General features: G+C 41.5%; 1 protein-coding gene across 1 annotated transcript in view; it reads left to right on the top strand.

Moving 5' to 3' along the window:
- The window catches only part of met (MET proto-oncogene, receptor tyrosine kinase), a 70,196-nt gene extending 52,829 nt beyond the window's left edge, over positions 1–17,367 (top strand). The window contains exons 13-21 of the mRNA XM_061077145.1: positions 1,472–1,625; positions 2,850–2,984; positions 3,795–4,061; positions 7,329–7,409; positions 9,574–9,755; positions 10,915–11,024; positions 11,261–11,426; positions 11,562–11,698; positions 13,985–17,367. Of these exons, the coding sequence (XP_060933128.1) occupies positions 1,472–1,625; positions 2,850–2,984; positions 3,795–4,061; positions 7,329–7,409; positions 9,574–9,755; positions 10,915–11,024; positions 11,261–11,426; positions 11,562–11,698; positions 13,985–14,276 (1,524 nt within the window). The 3' untranslated portion in view covers positions 14,277–17,367. The remainder of the gene's footprint in view (positions 1–1,471; positions 1,626–2,849; positions 2,985–3,794; positions 4,062–7,328; positions 7,410–9,573; positions 9,756–10,914; positions 11,025–11,260; positions 11,427–11,561; positions 11,699–13,984) is intronic.
- The last annotated feature ends 1,596 nt before the right edge of the window (positions 17,368–18,963 follow it).

The following is an 18,963-nucleotide window of genomic DNA, read 5'->3' as shown; positions in this document are numbered from 1 at the left end:
CAGCATCTTGTTTATAGTCTAATGTGTGATGACACGACTGTTCATGAGCAGACCTGTCGTTCTACACTGACTTCCGACAAGATACAATCCTCAGTGACCCATCATTTCCTCTAGTCCTGGCTCAGTGTCAAAGGGATGTCAGGAGACATTACTTTGTAATGCATGAAGTCAACTGAAGTATTTCTACTTAAGGCACTCATTTCTTATATGCACTGGTTAATATCCTATACGTGGCTGATTTTTGTTCCTTTGAATAAGTTATATATTGAGTTTTCTCATTCAATTTTGCATTTGCAACAAACAACTGTCCAAACACCCTAATAGTTTATAAGCTTGCATATATATACATTTATAACCTTTATAATTCAAGTTGATATCAGATGCTGAGCTCCAGACATCCTCATATCGTCCTTCAAGATAATATCCAGTGGTCGCCTTCTGGCAAAACACGCTCGTGCTCCAGACCAGACGTTATCAGCTTCATCACTGTTGACTTGTGAACTGCTCTTTAGAAGAAAATCCTTTATCTCTGGCGAGGCTCAGCCAATATCCTTTAGCAACACTAACCTACAAACACACACACACACACACAAACTATCCCATCTGCAGCAGCAGTAAAAAACCTAATTTCCACTAAACCTAATAATGGTAGAAGCAATATCAATGATGTAATCTTCCCCCGAGACTGAGGCAACAGACTGATGTGTGTGTGTGTGTGGGTGTGTGTGTGTGTGTGTGTGTGTGTGTGTGTGTGTGTGTGTGTGTGTGCGTGCGTGCGTGCATGCGTGTGTGTGTGTGTTTGCTTATTGCATACCATTTGTCTGAATGTCCTACTCAAGGCTTTTAAATGCTTGTGCTTATACCAAATAGTATGTAGTGTATCAGGACAGTACTCTTTACTACAGTACTACAAAGAAAACAATAGCTCTACAATGTTCTGACATTTATTTTGTGTGCTGTCCTCTACTCTGTTCATTCAGCCACACACCATTAAGCTGAGAGTGAGCAGGTTATCTTCATTTCATTTAAATTCCACTGTGCAGGAGTTTGGAGTTCCACTTCATAGAGCTAACTTGAATTGTGCCATTTTACTCAAGCGTGACATTATCGTCACAAACACCAACTATGTCCTACTCTTACTTTAATGTAAGGTGATCTCATTACCGACTGGTAACATGACTGCTCACTACAGGCTGGCAAATGATGACCTGGGGATGCCTCTTATCTGCACATGTCTATATAAAGTTGTGTTTTTGAGAGTAACATGTAAAAGTAATATGTAATGCTTGATATTTAAGTTTATAGTGCATAGACATGGAGTACGCGGGTGAAATGTACCCAGCCCGGGCTGATCTTGCCAGGCCTGACCTCTGACTTCACAACAGGATGTAGGCGGATACAGTTGTATTTAATTCCTGTTTTAACATCTCCATCGTTAACCGTGTGCCCCCCCACCCCTTACCGTTTGCAGTGGCGTCAGGCGGATTCTATCAGGCACCTGGGCAAGGTGACGCTGGCACAGGAGCCGGACTACACGGGCCTGATCGTGGGCTGTGTTTGTGTCAGCTTCCTGCTGCTGCTGCTGGGAACACTGCTGATGTGGAGAAGAAACAAACACATAGACGGTAAAAGCAGTGGTGGGGTCATAGGGTCAAAGGTCACTTCATGTCTGCTACTGCCTCAGTTATAATGTTATAAGGATATCAGAGGCTCCAGTTAATTTTTTAGCAGCTATGTTTGTAAAGTCTGAGTATAAGGGCCACTTAAAGGGGAAACGTAATATGAGATTTTGAAAGTAAAGTTGTAGGATTATGAGAAACAAGTTCATGATTTTCAATTGGGAATTTTAGGTTAAGTGTTGAGTAAGATGGAGAATATCAAGATCAGTCTGTTGCCTATATTAAAATGAGGAATGTTGATCATCTTTTTAAGTTATACATAAGGTTTTACAAATTACAAAACAGTTTCACTATAATGAATACATTAATGAATGACAATTTTGTACGAGAAACGTTATCTATTCTGAAAGAAGAACCAAACAGACTTGGAGGAAGTTGCACCTTTTGTGAAAAAGGGAATGTTTGGTAGTGGTCGACTGTCTATCTGCATGATATCCAAATGGTTTCATAGTTTCTCAGGAAAAATTTAGATTGATTCAAGATTTTAGATTAGAGTGAAACTGCGACTGAAACTTTTTTCTCATTAAATTAAGACTTTATTCTCATACTATTACAACTGTATTCTCATAATCTAGCAACTTTCCTCTCAATTAAGTTTTGTAATATAACCACATTATTCTCAAAATCTCTGTCTTAGTAAATTGTAAGTGCAGTGAATGCTAAATATTTAGCAAAAAGCTAACAGCTAAAAAAGTTAGAAAATGCAGAATGAAAATCCAAATGCCAACTATTGGCATGGATAAACCAAAATTGTGTGTGTATGTGTGTCAGTGGTGTGTGTGTGTGTGTGTGTGTGTGTGTGTGTGTGTGTGTGTGTGTGTGTGTGTGTGTGTGTGTGTGTGTGTGTGTGTGTGTGTGTGTGTGTGTGTGTGTGTGTGTGTGTGTGAGGCATTGTATCTTGATGTCAGCGTGTCTCCTGTGCATGTGTATCTGCTGAGTTTTGTTTTGCCTGGTGGGTTTACAGTAAGTTTGTGAGTGGGGGCGCACTGGCGGAATGCTTTGCCTCTCTTAGTAACTCTCTCTCTCTCTCTCTCTCTCTCTCTCTCTCTCTCTCTCTCTCTCTCTCTCTCTCTCTCTCTCTCTCTCTCTTCCAAACTCCTCTTATCCATCTCATGTCTCTTTCGTTCCTTCTTCATCTCTCTTCCTCTTTCCCTCCCTCTCTGTCTCTAGATATGTCTGAGGTGTGGTATGATGGCCGGGGGCACATCCAGCATCTGGACAGGCTGGCTAACGCAAGGAGCGTCAGCCCCACTAATGAAATGGTCTCCCACGAGTCAGTCGACTATAGATCAACCCTGCTGGAGGGTACGTCAACCAGATAAGCCCCTCCCCACCCCGACCTTACACTGTCTTCTCCCCATCTCACCTCCCTCCCTCCCTCACACCTACCTGCCTGCTCCCTGTGGGGCTGACCACTTTGCTAGCAGTGCATGTCTTATCTGTTTTTAACTAACTTGTTTTGTTTTATTTATTTGATATAATTTGGATCAACTAAGCTGCTTTCAGACATGCACTGAACTTTGCAAAACACCAAAAAAAAAAATAATAATAGAAAACAAATATTTCTGGGTAACTAGTTCCTAGGTGTCTCAACCCCTCACCATTCTCTTACTCATTTTTTGTTTTAATCACAAGTGAGCACCTGAGGTACTGGGTCTCTCTTAGCTCGGATCCTGAAGGAGTGAGGGGGGGGGGGGTCCTTGTGTTATGATCTTGAGAACGATGGGCAATGCAATTTTCGTGCTGCTTGACAGCGACTTGAAAGAGCTCAAATCTGAGAAGGTCTCTAATCAGCTGTGGCTTGTTACCATCAAGAGCTCAACGTCCCTATCTCAGTTTGCCATTTATTTTCCTGTCTGTATTCTGTTCTGGCTCTTAAGATCATATTTGGATCATTTGGCTTATAGTTGCTTTGCATTTATTTTTGTTCCCCTTAACGACATCGGAGGAGAAATCAGAGCCTTTGTTTTTCCAGCTCTGCCCGCCTCCGTCGTAGTGTCAAGTTGCTCTCTGCCTTTGTAGCAAGCCTTCTGTGATGGTTTAGCAGACCTTGACCTCTGGAGGCCTCGCTGGTACAGTCACTAACCTTAAAGCATGTATCCTTTGCTTCTCCAGATCAGGGCACAGACAGGCCAGAGACGTGCCGAGGGGCCCCTCCCATCTATGGAGGCAATGGGGAGCTGCTGTCTCCCAGGCTGGGGACACTGGGTGGACGAATGGGGATGGGTATTGGGATGGAGGGCGAGCTGGTGTCGCCCCTGCTGATGGCCCCGGTCCACATAGATCCATCCTGTCTCCACCCAGACCTCCTGAAGGAAGTGCAGCATGTGGTGATCGCCAGAGACCAGCTGCTGCTTCACCTCAACCAAGTCATCGGCAGAGGTCAGTCCCACAAATTCTCTTTACTGGTAGTTGAGATCATTTTTTAAATATGACATGTCACTGGGTCTTTATTGTAATGGAGTATAAAGGCCATGTTGCAAAAAACACCTAATCTTAAATTAAGAGAAGAAGTCATAATATTAGGGGATAAGGATGACATTATATACTTTTCTAAAAGTTGTAATACAACAAGAATATTGTTGTATAACTTTACTCTCCATGTTAGGGCCATGTTGAAGAAAAACTATTCAGATATATTAAGAAAATGTAATGTCTCTCTCAGACTCAGCTGATTCCTCAGACCAAGTTTAAACGTAGTATATTTTTAAATGACCGCCACAAAATCAGGTTACCACATCATGATACTTTTCTTAAATTAGTTGGGTGCATTCATTCATAATTCAGCTTGTCCTGATTCTGCAGAAGCAGCACGAAATTGGATAGAGGTGGCCACCTCACAATTCTCTATGCAGGAAAAACCTTGTACTCGTACATTCAAATTCCTATGTCTATGTTAAATTGATCAGACATTACTTTGGTTCTTCGGGCATTTTTCTGTCCGATGTTTTTGCCCACTTCTTTTTCCACTCACCCTATATAAGAGGAAATATAAAATGTGTCATTTCCTATGCAGTATTTTGGTCTGGAAGGAGCGAATCACTGCTAATAAAGCGGACATTTATTGAGTTGGAGACATTTATGTATAAAGATGTATAAAGCGCTGTGAAAGCGTTCATACAGAACTGTGCAATCATTAATCCCAGTGCCAGTGCAGGAACATTATCACAAGACGTTTATGTTGCATGAACATGATCCAGTGACTGGGATACTCAGTTGTGTGCAATCACAAGCATCATAAAGAAGTTGTTTTTTACCAGAGCTACAAATGGATGTGCATAATGAGAATATAATATTAACAACCAAAGGGATACAAATTCAATTAGAAATGAGAGATGACTTTACTTATCTTAGATATCACAGACGCAAACACTTAGCCTGCTGTCCTCCATGTATTTCACATTATACCACAAACCTGGATTATGCACAGTTGTGAGTTAAGTATATACTACTACTAAGTATAATACTTGCATCAAGTTAATTTATTGTGATGGTTTTTTTGTTTGATTCAGTGTTTATCAATAAAACTATTGGTGCTACTAAATTCGTAAATAAAACTTTGCTTAAAGCGGCATCCAAGCCAAACATTCTCCTCTTTTTAAGTCCATCAGACTTTGTGCCCCACAATCTATTTTAGCAACCAGCATCTTAAATGATCTCATTTTTGACCTGATTTTGTTTCCTCTCAAACGACTTCTGCTGGGATACTAGAAACTGATGTGGAGTTATACGTTTGTCCACGGCTCTCCCATATAATTTGGCATTCAATTTGGGATTTACGTTAAACTACACAAAAGCTAATGTCGTCCACAAAGAGCTAAATTGCCTGCTTTATCAAACCGCGAGTTGGACTAGCAGACACAAAATCGCCTCACATTGTGACATTTAAGTAGGTGGCTCAGACCCACAGATCAAATTCAACATCAAGAGGAGAGAGACCCCAGAAAACAGCCCTCTGCCCCCTCAGCTGAATTATCCCCCGAAGAAAAGTGCCTGGATTTCGAAGCAGGATTTTTAAAGTGGCGTAGGATGATTTGTTCACAGCTAGTATTCCCAGGGTCCTTTGTAGGGAGGCGTAATCCAACACCCTCAGCCATCTGCACGGACATGATAGGAGAACGCCGCACTCATTTTATTCCACCCCTCCCCGTCTGGGGCAAGACCTCGTGTCTTAAAGAAGAGATGTAATTCAATAAAATGCTCAATAACTCAATGGGGTTTGGCATAGGTTATTAGCTGGGCTGGGGTATTAATGAATAAAGAGGCGTACTGTGTTACTTGAGGGGGCTGATTTAGTGTGAGGGTGATGGTAACTTTAGAGAATCAGAATTAACCATTATGTGTGTAAAAATCTGCGTAACACACTTATAGGGGTCAGATGTGCTTGTTTTTGTCATAACCTGCAATACAGGGTTTTGCCTGAATACACGACAGGAGATTATCCTGATGCCTCTGCTCTAAACTATGCATTATAATATGTCTAAACAGTGTATGGAAATAGTTTTAATATGTACTGTAGGTGACTCTCAGTGTTCTTGCAGCATCAAACTGAATGTGCTTGCTCTATTGATGTTTCTCTGTCAGGTGGTGGGGTCACAGTCTCCCCAATCAGGCATCATAATTTATGTCTGGGCTCCACTAGGCTATTTTACCATATTTAATAAACAGTTTGAACATTTTGCTTTCTGTGAATCAGGACGTATTGATTTCACATTCAGATTTTGTAATGCTTTTACTCAAATAGACCCTGAAAAGTAACCGTCCATACTTGGGACTTTTTAAGGAGTAAAGCTAACATACCTACAATGATAGCAGGACAATTTCATTGTCAACACTCCACCTGACAGAAGAAAAAAATCAATACACAGAAGACAAATGTGAGAACAGACATTTCTCGCCCACACAGTAGCAGCATGACCAAGAGGAAAAGAGCAGAAGCTGGAGTGAACGAAATCTTTCCAAGCATAAAAATATCTGAGTGCAAGCTCACAGTTCGAGTACAAGCAGAGCGAAGCCAAGAACAAGCAGGGGCTATTTGCGTGCGAGTTCCAGGCTTTGAGTGAAAGCATTACGAAATCGGAATGTGAAATCATTAAGTCCTGCTCTCAAACTGAAAGACCATGCTCTTGGATAAAGATGGGGGGGACTAATAGTTTAGGGGACACAAGTAGTGCAGAGGTAAAGTTTCCACTTGACACAACAGAGGAAAAGGATTAAATTCCCAGTAATGGCACCTCCATCTTGGCCGTGGTTTCACAAAGAATTCATAAGACCATGATTGGTGGATGACAACTGTATGGGGGGAGGTGGGAGCCAGAACTTCCCTCCAGGTTGAAACGCATAACTGACGGCTTAACAGCACTCAGACATGTCAACTCCACAATGCATGTAAGAAAAAGTTAACTTCCTGAAGTTCCAACTGATTCCTGCCAACTTACATGGGCCTGGCAGCCATTGTTCACCTTTGCTTTGCAGCTGCACCTCATTGTCTTTTGGACTGAAGGTGGTGCAGCTCACATAACACTGTGTAAAATTGACCTGTCTTATGGCTAAATGATTTTCTGGAGCTCTTTACAGGTTTGAACACAAGCTTTTATGAATGCAGATAAATTCGGACTTTAATACCACGAATCCCGTTGTAACCTGCAGGTCACTTCGGTTGTGTTTTCCATGGAACTCTGCTCGAGCCAGACGGGCAGAAGCAACACTGTGCCATCAAGTCCCTGAACCGTAAGTACAAATCCCCTTCAACGAATACAGGACAGCCAAAGTCTTTATAAACAAGGGGAGTGACAGCATTCCTCTTCATCTGCACCCTGTCTCATACGTCTACAGTTCTCCACACAGTCATCTTTACAGGTGCTATACCCTGTCCCGAGGCCAGGAAATTAGGCTTTGTTTTCCCTCGAGCAACCACAGGAACACTGTTTGCTAAATTTTTGCTAATAAAAGCACTTTTTTCAAATGAAACAGATTGAAGCGATTAAGCTTAAAAATTATATTACTCAGACTTCAGGAGGACAAACTCAAACTTAACATACAAACCAAACTAGCTGGAAAATCATACAGCTTACCTAACTAAAAAGAGAGAACAGAAATGGATGTCAATCCCCTCTATTTAACAAGGTTTAAAACTCTGGGTTTAATAATGGCTTTGGTATGTAGCTGATTTGTGGTTGAAGAGAGATAAATCCGAGCCTGCTTTCATCTGCCTGCCAGCGTAGCCAACTTGGTGACTGGAGTAACTGCCAAACAGCCAATCACCATCAAGCGGGGAAACACTCCAACAACCACATCCTCACACCTGTACAGACCGTTTTGCATTCAAGCATGCTACCATACACACACACACACACACACACACACACACACACACACACACACACACACACACACACACACACACACACACACACGTTCAAAAGAAAATGTTGTATCACACAACTTAGCATTACAACCCCAAAAGTATAATTTTTTTCAGGGGAGTGGCTCTTCTTTTGCAGACAGTCTTGTAGAGATGATGCATGTAATACAGCATATCGCAGGGCTGACATATAGAGATAAATGCTCACATTCATACTTTTTTTACAATTTAGTCTCTAGTTACCTAAGCTCCCTGTCTTTGGACAGTGGGATGAAGCTCAGAACCCAGAGAGATCCCACACAGACACAGAGAGAACATGCAAACTCATCACAGAAAGACCCAGACCAGCCTTCAGGTTCAAACCATGAACCTTTTTGTAGTGCTAACCAATTCACCAGCGTTCCACCCTTTTACTAAAATCAACTTTTTATTTATTTATTTTTTCTGTAGGAATAGACTTGTTTAATCTAGCATAACAGGAGCACACTAAACGCACCCTCTCCTTGTCCATACATATTCACATCCAGGTATAATTATTGCATCCTAATCCACTCGTATCACATACTTATTGCATGATATCATGATGCTCCAATAGCATTAGGGATCTCGTCTCCTCAGTGTGAGATTAAATCCTTTTCAACTTCACACAATGGTGATGAATGAGTGCCTGATGCTGAGGACGGCGGTAGGGTCCCGTCTAATCATGTAAACTGTCAGTTGGAGCAGGGAGATTGATGCTGGAACGATATGGAGGGTAGACCCACGCGGTCACAAAGAGCCACCAACCACGGGGGGAATGTAACTGTCTGCTGGGTCCCCTGGGATTTGAACCCTTTATTAGGTTTAGTGTCTCAGGCACCATTTCATTGTTTTTGGTTTTCCTTTGGCTTAAATTATCCTAATTTAGCTTTTACTATAGTAAGTAGTTGAAAGGAAAATGACCAAGGACACATTCTGTTCCTCCAAAATAAAACAAGGGAGAGGAATATCCATCTTCCTCACTACAATAACCTATTTTTCCTCCTTAACTTTCAAATCAAGGCTCTGAAAACCAAATGTCACCTCTCTCACTGTTGGAGTCCTGTCCTCTTTAAGTTGAAGGCCAATGGCGGGTTCCTCCAGGCCTAAAGAGCTTCCATCTGTAACCAGATTACAGCAGAGTCAGTCGGGCTAAAGTGCAGGGCACCAGAGGCTGGGATGCAATTGGCAAATGGGGATTTGGTGTGGGTCAGGTCTGCGTAAGAGTATTCAGGGAAGGGTTTTTGGTTTCCATCATCATTCTGATTCCCCAAAGATAGCCTATATGAGGAATGACCTTGTCAGTGATGCCAGGACAGTAGTCTGAGCTGTCGTCCTTCCTGCCCTCTACTCACTCTGCAATTCTGACTCTTGGTTGGAAACTTTCCACCTGCAAAATATCAAATATTTGTGATGTTATAAGTAATTTAGAGTCTATTCAAGGGTTCTAGAAAAAAGTATCATGATGATTTGTTGATTGTATTCTTAGATGTTTTTTGTTTTTTTCCTAAGGTATCACAGATCTTGAAGAGGTGTCCCAGTTCCTGAAGGAGGGGATAATCATGAAGGACTTCAGCCACCCCAACGTTCTCTCCCTGCTGGGGATCTGCCTGCCACCAGAGGGTTCGCCACTGGTGGTCCTGCCCTACATGAAGCACGGCGACCTGCGCAACTTCATCCGCGAAGAGGCACACGTAAGGACTTGATAGATGCATGTTGTGAATCTCTGCCTACGTACACACAGAAACCAGGGGGCTGTACTACGAAGCATGATCTGTGATTATCAAGATAACTTCAGATTCAACTTTTCAGTCCTACGAAGCTGGCTCACTTCTTACTAAGGTTAATCATAATGGTATCTTGTGCTGAACCACTAACCTCCTCCGGAGCTCCATATGGAGATAACAGAACAGAACCTGTCAACGACCGAACTGTTGTCCAATCAGATCACTGGAAAACCAGGGTCATGGATCTGCAGGATCTTGACGGGGACAAAAGACTTTAGGCTACAGTGTATTGAGAAATAATTATGCTCAGTAGATATCTTTAAAGCTGCATGGAATACTTTTTCTGCTCTTGACTTCTCACTTGTCCACTCTGGTTTTCAAACAGATCAAGACTTTTTCACAGTATATAAATCTATCATGTTTATTATAACTTAAATTTAATCAAAGATCCTGTGATTCCCAACATAAGAGTATTAGTGTCTAGTGATCCCTGCAGATCAGAATAACATGAGAAGAAATAAACAGATAAAGCCTCTTATGTCTTTTACTAGAAGAAATATCCCCACAGTTAAAAATGTCTCATGATTATAAATGAGCATCGCTTTAACACATGTTCATGTTCATGAGTGTTCATCATAAGACAAAAAAAACTAAAACTGTAATAACCTCATTAACATTCGTGTGCTCATTTACGTTAAATCCTTGGGCTTAAATGTAAAAGATTAAAATTCATATCTAATGTTTCTTTTCTTTTCTAGTCATAGTCATTTTATGTATATTTAGATTTCAAATGATGATACTAATTTGATCTTCATTTACATTTTACTTTGTTGAATGTCACGTTTTGATTTTAATGTAACCAACTCGAACAGCAGATTTTTGTGGTTCTTCTCATATCTTTATGGTTCTGATGTTGTCCTTGATAAGTAATGACTCCACCACACAGTTAACTGACTGAGTTATATCCAGCATCGTAATAGATATTATCTAGGATGGCTGATTTTAGGTTAAGTGAGGCGGGATAATGAAACAGACTCTGGGCGTGTTGAACATACTTCTGCCCCTGTTGTCAGTCACCTCACCCCGAGGTAAAGCAGAGTGAGCTGATCACTTGTGTTTTCTCCAGAACCCGACAGTGAAAGACCTGATGGGCTTCGGGCTGCAGGTGGCCCGGGGGATGGAGTATCTGGCCAGCAAGAAGTTTGTCCACAGAGACCTCGCCGCCAGGAACTGCATGTGAGTTCACATTCATTCATAAGACATTCCATCATATGTCTCTTACAAATAGAACAAACTTTAATATGTCAGGCTGAGATACACTAACATGCATTTGAGAAGAGAGGTGAAGGGAACAAGTCAGAATAACAGAGGGAAACAGGTTACTGGTTAGAGAGAATAAGAGTTTGTTGTCGCACATATGAAACACAGAGTAGAATTCAGTACTAGAAAGTAATTGTTCTTCTTCCTGACAGGTTGGATGAAAGCTACACAGTGAAGGTGGCAGACTTTGGCTTGGCCAGAGATGTCTATGATAAAGAATATTACAGTGTCCACAACAAGAGCGGAGTCAAGCTTCCTGTCAAATGGATGGCACTGGAGAGTCTGCAGACACACAAGTTCACCACCAAGTCAGACGTGGTGAGATCTCAGTCCCATTTGCACTCTGGGAAATTCAGATTACAAAAATATAATGGACATAACCTCATAAAAGTGTGTTGTTATTAAAAAGACAATCGTGAGATGGGGAGTTCATTTAATTGTTCTTTCTCGCAGTGGTCGTTTGGCGTGTTGCTATGGGAACTGATGACCCGTGGAGCACCCCCATACTCTGATGTGAACTCCTTTGACATCACCGTGTTCCTCCTGCAGGGGCGGAGGCTGCTGCAGCCCGAGTTCTGTCCTGATGCACTGTGAGTGTGCGCGCACACACACACACACACACACACAAACACACACACACACACACACATGCAAATATATGTTTTTCACCTCCTTGAGCAAAGCGCTGCTGCTCAATAGGTGTGAGTGATATACTGTGAGGGAGGGAGATTGAGTCCGAGATCAGGAGAGAGCAGCTGGGGAACAACAGTGAAGGTGAATGAGCTGTATAAATAATGGACGTCATAAATAATAATCACTCCAGTTTAGACCATCCATCATCGTCAGCGAGAGTCAGAGACACACTTACGGCTGCTCAGCCTTCTCAGTCAAGCGTTAGGTCTCCACAGAGCTTTGGGTCAAATAAAACTTGTTTTTTTCTTGCTCAACCGTAAAAGCTTTCAATGTAAAATTTAATTCCAGTGTAGTATTTCTGCTCTATTTATTTATCTCTTTTTGTTGCTAAGCACCTGCTGCTGTGGCAGCTGCTAATAAAGTTCACCCATCAAGTGTTGGCAGTGCTGAGCTGACCTTGTTTTTTTTCGCCTGAATTTTTTGTCTGAGTGTGAGTTTGTTTTCTTTGGAGCTGCTCACATCAGAGTCTGCCATGAGAAACCTACTGACATGGAGTGATAAAGCACCTCAGATACAGAGTGCTTTGTGCTCGGACTGTTTCAGCTGAACCGACTGGCTCCTCTGAGCTGAACTCCAGACACTACCTTTAGAAAAAACGTCTCTTTTCTGTTGATGACGCAGTTCCAATAAAAGACAGCTTCTCTTTTTGTGACAGTGATGAGTGATGGGAACAAGCAGATCATTAATTTTTTATTGAAATGTCCCGTCAAATCACAGCGGCCGAGTGTTTCAGTGTCAATGAAGCGCACACTTCCACTCACTCAACATGGCAGTATCTGAATTATCCTTGTCCATTAAACTCTGGCTCACTGGTGCTGTGAAACGAATGCCAAGTGTGACCTCAGGCTGAACAGATAACATCCTGACGTACACTGCATGTCTGTGTTAAGTGTTAAGTGTTAAGTGTTATGTGTGAGTGTGTGTGCGTGTGGAAATTAGCGTGGAGTGGGAGAGCTCAGGTGAGGGGAGGCTGAGGCCCAAAAGTTCCCAAGCTATATATTAAACAGACATCAGGAGGTGATGCACGTCTGCAAACATTCCCACAATTCCTCAGTGCTGATAGTTCACAGGGTGTTGTAATGAAAGCAGTTCCTGGCAGATACTTCATATGTGTGGTAATGGGGCCATTTTTCATCATTTTCAACAATGATAGAGTCGTCCTGCCAAGTTAAGGGAAAAAGGCAATATCAGATATGTCAGAAGCTGACAGAGTTTTGCTGTAAAATGATAAAACTAAAATGAGGCCAGCTCTGGTATAAGTCAAACTTATCTTCAAGACCTGTTTAAAACAATAACAGACCTTTTATTTATCACACACAAAACCTGTTAGAGGGAGAAATCATTTATAATAGATTTGTAGGCTGCTGAGTGATGACGTTAAATGGCCTGTGTAGCATTTGGAATGAAACCCCTCTATGAAAAGCTGAAAACACAAAGTTTTCATGATTTCGAATGGTAATTGATGGATAATAAATTAATATATGGAAAAAAAATCTAAAAGAGGAGAGGAGAAACAGGAGAAACAGACCTTGTGCAAGAAAAAAGTAATGAAAAAGAACAAGTGAAAAAGCAAATAAAGATTTGACAGCCGCTCTAACAATTAAAGAGTCAGAGAAAGTAGAAGACCATGAAAGTCAACATGGAACAAAATTTAAACTAAACACACTTAAACTTTTGTTAAGCTTACAAAATATAACAACATTTTAACCTCTTAAGTTAACTATATATTTGAGAATGTGAAAGGAGTGAATAGTTTTGCATTTTATTTGATTTAGTATTTTTTCCCAATTATTCTAGAACATAGACAAGATGGATAATATCCTCAGTACTCATATGGACACTTAATGCTAGCACCTGAAAAAGTATCTGTACTATTTGAACACACTTAAAGTTGTCTGTGTGTGTGTGTGTGAGGATTGGGTTCAGGATTGTCGTGAGTTTATGTTACAGCTCCTCTTGAAAGATTTTCTGTTGTATGAAATGGACTTTTACCATGTTTTCCTTGTGTTTGGATTACTGGATTTGTGTTCTGTGTTTCGTTATTTGTTGCTCTTGGAGTTCCTCATTTCCTGTTTTATTTTGGAAACTCCTTGATTTTGAAATAAGCAAAACACATTAGGTGTAGTCAAGCACTGAAGTCCAGCCTGACTTTCGTTTTGACTCCTCCCTCTTCTCTCCACCAGCTACACAGTGATGATCGAATGCTGGCATCCGAAGCCGGAGCGCCGCCCCTCTGTCTCAGACCTGGTGTCGCGCATCTCCGCCATATTCTCCAGCTTTAGCGGCGAGCACTACGTGTTGCTCAACACCACCTACGTCAACATCGACAAGATGAGCCCATACCCCTCCCTCCTTGCCTCCACCGCCAGCACTTCCACCCGGTCCTTCTCATCCTCATCCGACCCGACCATCTCCAGTTCCCTGCCCTCCCAATCCCCCTTCCTGTGCCACGTGGAGCGGGACTGCTGCACCTGAACGAGGGATCCAGAGGGAAGGAGGGCAGTTGGAGAAAGACTCAGAAAGAAAGCAGGGAAGAAAGCGAGGTGAGGAGATGAAGAACTACTGTATGTACTTGCAAAACACTGGACACTGTATGCTGAGAGGCAACAGTTTTCCGAGCATTGACTGGTTGCTCAATGTACATAGATCCTCAACCTTTGACCTTCTCAAGCTTCGCCAAACGTCAGGAGCCTCCTTGGACTGACTTTAACGATAAACCTGTCTGACCTTTAATCGACCCCAGGGAGCGGGAGGTCAGCCTTCCTGCGTCTTCTACAAGACAATTACAAGGCACAGGAACGCCTCCGTTGAAACTCGACAGCGGACAAAGCCACTGTCACAGGAGCACCAGGCCATTCGACAAACACCCCAAAAAGCCCCACTGACTGCTGTACCCACGCTAACTGCCAGAGGGATAGATTTTGTTTTTCTGCTCTTGTGCGGGTGGCGTGTTCTTCGATATGCGGATGTGGCTTGGACCTTTTTCGCTGTCTGTAATGTGAATGTTCGACAAAATGGCCATGCATAGTGTCGTATAAAGGATTTAACACCTCCACACACTATAAAGTAGACTGTATGCCGCCCTCATACACCTCAGAGACAATGGCGCCTGCTGTGATAGATTTAGCTGCCTCGGGTGAGTAAACTGAGGCAGGCTGCAGATCCATAACAGCAGGTAACACGGGAATGGACGTGTAGGTGTGAGGTGGGATGTGTACAAAATAAAAAAGAAGAAACTTCTGCCTGTGTGCAGGTCACTGGATGCTTTATTTGTAATAATTATCTTTGGATAATTAAAAAAAAGAAAAATCACTGTCCTCGGATGTTTCTGAGTGAAAAAGGTTAGAAGCAGCTTTTATTAGCTTTTTGTTTTTAAAGCTGAAGAGTCCATCATGTCCAAACACTACAACTCTGACAGCAGCATAACACTTCAAAGCTTTGAGGTCTTCTTTTAAAGAAAGAAAGCAAATGAGCATCATGTTTCTTTTTTTTTTTTTGGTTCCTAGTTCTCACTGTTTTCCTTAGACAAAAGGCTCGGAGCTAGAAGTTAATCTCATGTTTGGTTGTTTAACCATAGACCTTAAAAGCTTCTCTGTCTTCAACACTTTTTTGATAACGTAACTTTGGTCAACATTTCACTAAAGAGCTTGTTGTCTCGAGTCAAACTTCTACCTCAGAGGTTCCCTGTTGTCCCATGGCTTCAAACCCCGTGAGCACGCTATGTGTCACTCTATCTCTAAGACGACTGTGCGTCATGTCCTTATGAAGAAATATTTTATTGTTTAAGACCAAACCAGAGTGTTTGCAAATTGTTGCGTCATGACTACAAATAATGAGTTTTTTCAAAAGCCATCATTCAAGTCATCGAATTTGAAATGTTCGGATATTAGTACAATATAGAAATTGTTCAACAGATTCTTGAAACTTATGTAATCCATCACATTTGTCTGTTTGTGTTGTCTGCATTATGTTTAAATGCAGTTCTAATGGTTGGGCTGATTTATGAGGATATCAATTATTGACAATTATAGATTCCAGCTGATTGCATTCTGCTCCTCAGAAGGACCAATTTTCCAACTTGTGATATTGTTGTTCTGACTTTGATATGTCCATGTGCTATGAAGTGGTAAACGATGTGTGTGGTAGCATTTTAACAACACATTAGTTGTGTCCCGATTCAAAGGCCATCTCCTTTAAAGGATGAAGTCTACGTGGCCCATGTAGAAGACGGTCTTTGTGGGCCGAGTTGGCTCTGAAGAGCAAACTGAAATGAGACGGTTTACAGAGTATCTCTGTGAACAGCATCACCATCTTGCCCCATCCTTATTGCTGTTGCCTAGAAATTAATCCGTGGATAGATTGGCCAGAGAGGAATCCACCCGTTGGAGCTGTCATTGCTCTGGGGTTAAAAGATGCATTTGTCAGCAGCATTGAGAGTAGCCTTCTGAATGGGACAGTCCAGTTGCACTGCTGTGACACAGTCGGTCTTCAATCGGCCTCCAAAGGATGCAGCCCTTGAATTGAGACACAGCTATTTACACTGTGTAATATTATTTCAATATTCACATTATAACCAATGGCAAAGAAGAGGATCAGGTGTGACAGGCATATAGGTGATCTGTGAATGTCATAAAAGCCTCTGTATTGGCAAAAAAATGTAATTAGATCTGATTGTAAAATTATGTTAATTAATTTATAAGTGATGATGTCAGCAACTCATTATTCCTCTAACAATTTACTAAAAAGAAATGTTATAAATTTAAACACAAACTATGTAATATACCAAAGTCTGCCTTCTCAAGCTCATTCTTTGTTCCTGTGATATATTCTGATGGATTACACAGTTTTCAAGAATCTGTTAAGGATTTTCAAATTCTAAAGAAATAAGTGTGAAATCAAGGCTTCCTTGGACCAGAGAAAAAAGGGAAAAAAATAAGTCAAAATAATTTGTTGTAAATGGGCTTAAAAAAACACAAACCTCTAGTGTGGTCAATGTCCCCTTTTCTTTCCATTGTGTAATAAATGTTGTTTTTTAATCTGAGGGGCTGATTATGTGAGTGGGCCATCGACGGACAGGTATGAATGTTTGCTATGACAAAAAATTGCTGTACTATATATTTTTGTATTGGTGATGAACCTCTTCTTTAAATGTGCTCCACGAAAGTGAACAGTGCCGTGAACAATGAACACAGCCACTCATACAATCCTTCTGTCTCCGTGACCTATCTCTGCCATTTTGTAAATAAAGAGGAGGGATCTGTGTGGGTCTGTGTGCAGCGTGCTGAGCCGCGCAGACACGTGGCTGTGTGCCCATGTAGCCTCTGATCATCACTGCCAGATCACTGTGGGAGCAGCGAGGAGCCGAACAAACGTGAGCAACGCAACACTCAGAAGACTGCTGTCACTTTGATCACGTGATTCTACACGACTCACGCTCTGTGCTTAACACTGTCTCTTCTACGTGTGTGTTTATGATTTGTCGTCTATTAAAACAATTCTGAAGGTACATGTTCCTATGTAATGTCAAATGGGCTGTCAGTGTAATAAAGCTATACTATCAGAGTTATGCAGCGTCTACCCATCCTTTGTTAACGAGACAAACAGCTGTAACAGCTGCGCTAATGTGTTTTATTGAATACACGCGTCTGGAGGCGAGCACAAAGCAAGACTGTATGGCACTGTAATTAAAGTAAGGAAGTGCAGTTTGAATTACTAGCTGCTCATACACTATTGTTCCTGTATAAACATTCCATAAGGTAGGTATTGTGTAGTAATGTGTAGTTGGACAATTCTCAATGATAATAAGGATGCAGTGACAAATCAACGAGTGTAGGTTGTGGAGATGTTAGCAGAGACCTGCACTCCTTAAAAAGAGCAGTCACTGAGACAAGATGGATGATTATTTGAACTCGCTCTGGGTCAACACACTTTATACTTGGACGACTTGTAGAGCACAAAGTCGCAGCCTTTTGTGTCTGCTTTTGTTCACCCCATCTTTTGTTCCCATTGTTTGGTGTTGACCCTCTGACCCTTCGCCTTCACCTCCCCTCTTCTTATCCCGACCCTGTGGTCTAGACTCTCCCCTGCCCTCCTGTCTAACTGGGCTGTGACTGTGGCTTTCAGGCTAGGCCGCCCTTTCACAGTTTCTTGGCAACTCCAGAGTTTTATAAGGTCACACTTTAAATGGTCTCTCACTTACAAGAGACACTTTTACTGGGCATAAGAACACTCAGACTTATACACTATATTTCAAAAACACTCTTGAATGACCAAATGTAAGCCATTCTCTCAGTGTTTTTTCATGGTGCCTTAATAATAGCATATTATTTCTGAGTCATTTATGTAAAAGGGATCAAAAAGGGTGCAGTTATAGAACTATAATAGCATTGAGCACTCAGCTCTACCAAGGCCCAGCAGTCTCCTTTAATTCAATCAAGCTGCACCAAATTGCACACATACATATCAGTTTCCTAGATGTGCACACAATGTCAAAGAAAATGATAAGAAATGTTTTGATGAGCCCCCAGATCCAGATCCACACTCAAATCTGAAAGAGTTCTTCCTTGACCCATACCGTATCCTTCCTTGTTCGTTTCGTGGTTATCCGTCCAGTAATCTTCATGTAGTTCTGAGTTAATTAATTTTCTTATTGGGTGCCATTCCACCACATGGTACATTTACGCCTTGAAGCATTGATTAGACATAGCAGGAAATTGGTGTTTAAAAGGGGATTATATTCAATTAGCATAAGTTTCTTTATGTTTGTATTTTTCTGATGAATATACTTTACCACCTTTGGGAACTTACTGATTATTCAATGCATGAAGAAAGACACGCAAGTGCTAAAAAAACAGTATGACATGTTTAGATAAATCACAACATGTGCAGTATGAAGGAGGAGACAGTCAGAAAAACGTGTTGAAAGATCTTGGTTAAAATTAAAGGTTACAAAAGTCTTCACTGTATGGATTCAAAATGATAGAGAGGATTTATGCCCTATTCCAAAGAAACATAATTGTCTTTTACTGCCTATAGCAATATAAAAGGTGTGTCTCCTCATAGAAGGTATAGAAGGTCAATCAAGGAATCTGGTGTAAGCAGATGATACCTTTATGATTTGATCCCTTTCTGCATTTAGCGTTTTAATCAAGGATAAGTATAT

This window comes from Limanda limanda, chromosome 8, assembly GCF_963576545.1.
Source record: "Limanda limanda chromosome 8, fLimLim1.1, whole genome shotgun sequence".
In the NCBI taxonomy this organism is placed as follows: Eukaryota; Metazoa; Chordata; class Actinopteri; order Pleuronectiformes; family Pleuronectidae; genus Limanda; species Limanda limanda.
Note: the sequence above shows the minus strand (reverse complement) of the source record. Positions and strands in the feature narration are given on the sequence as shown.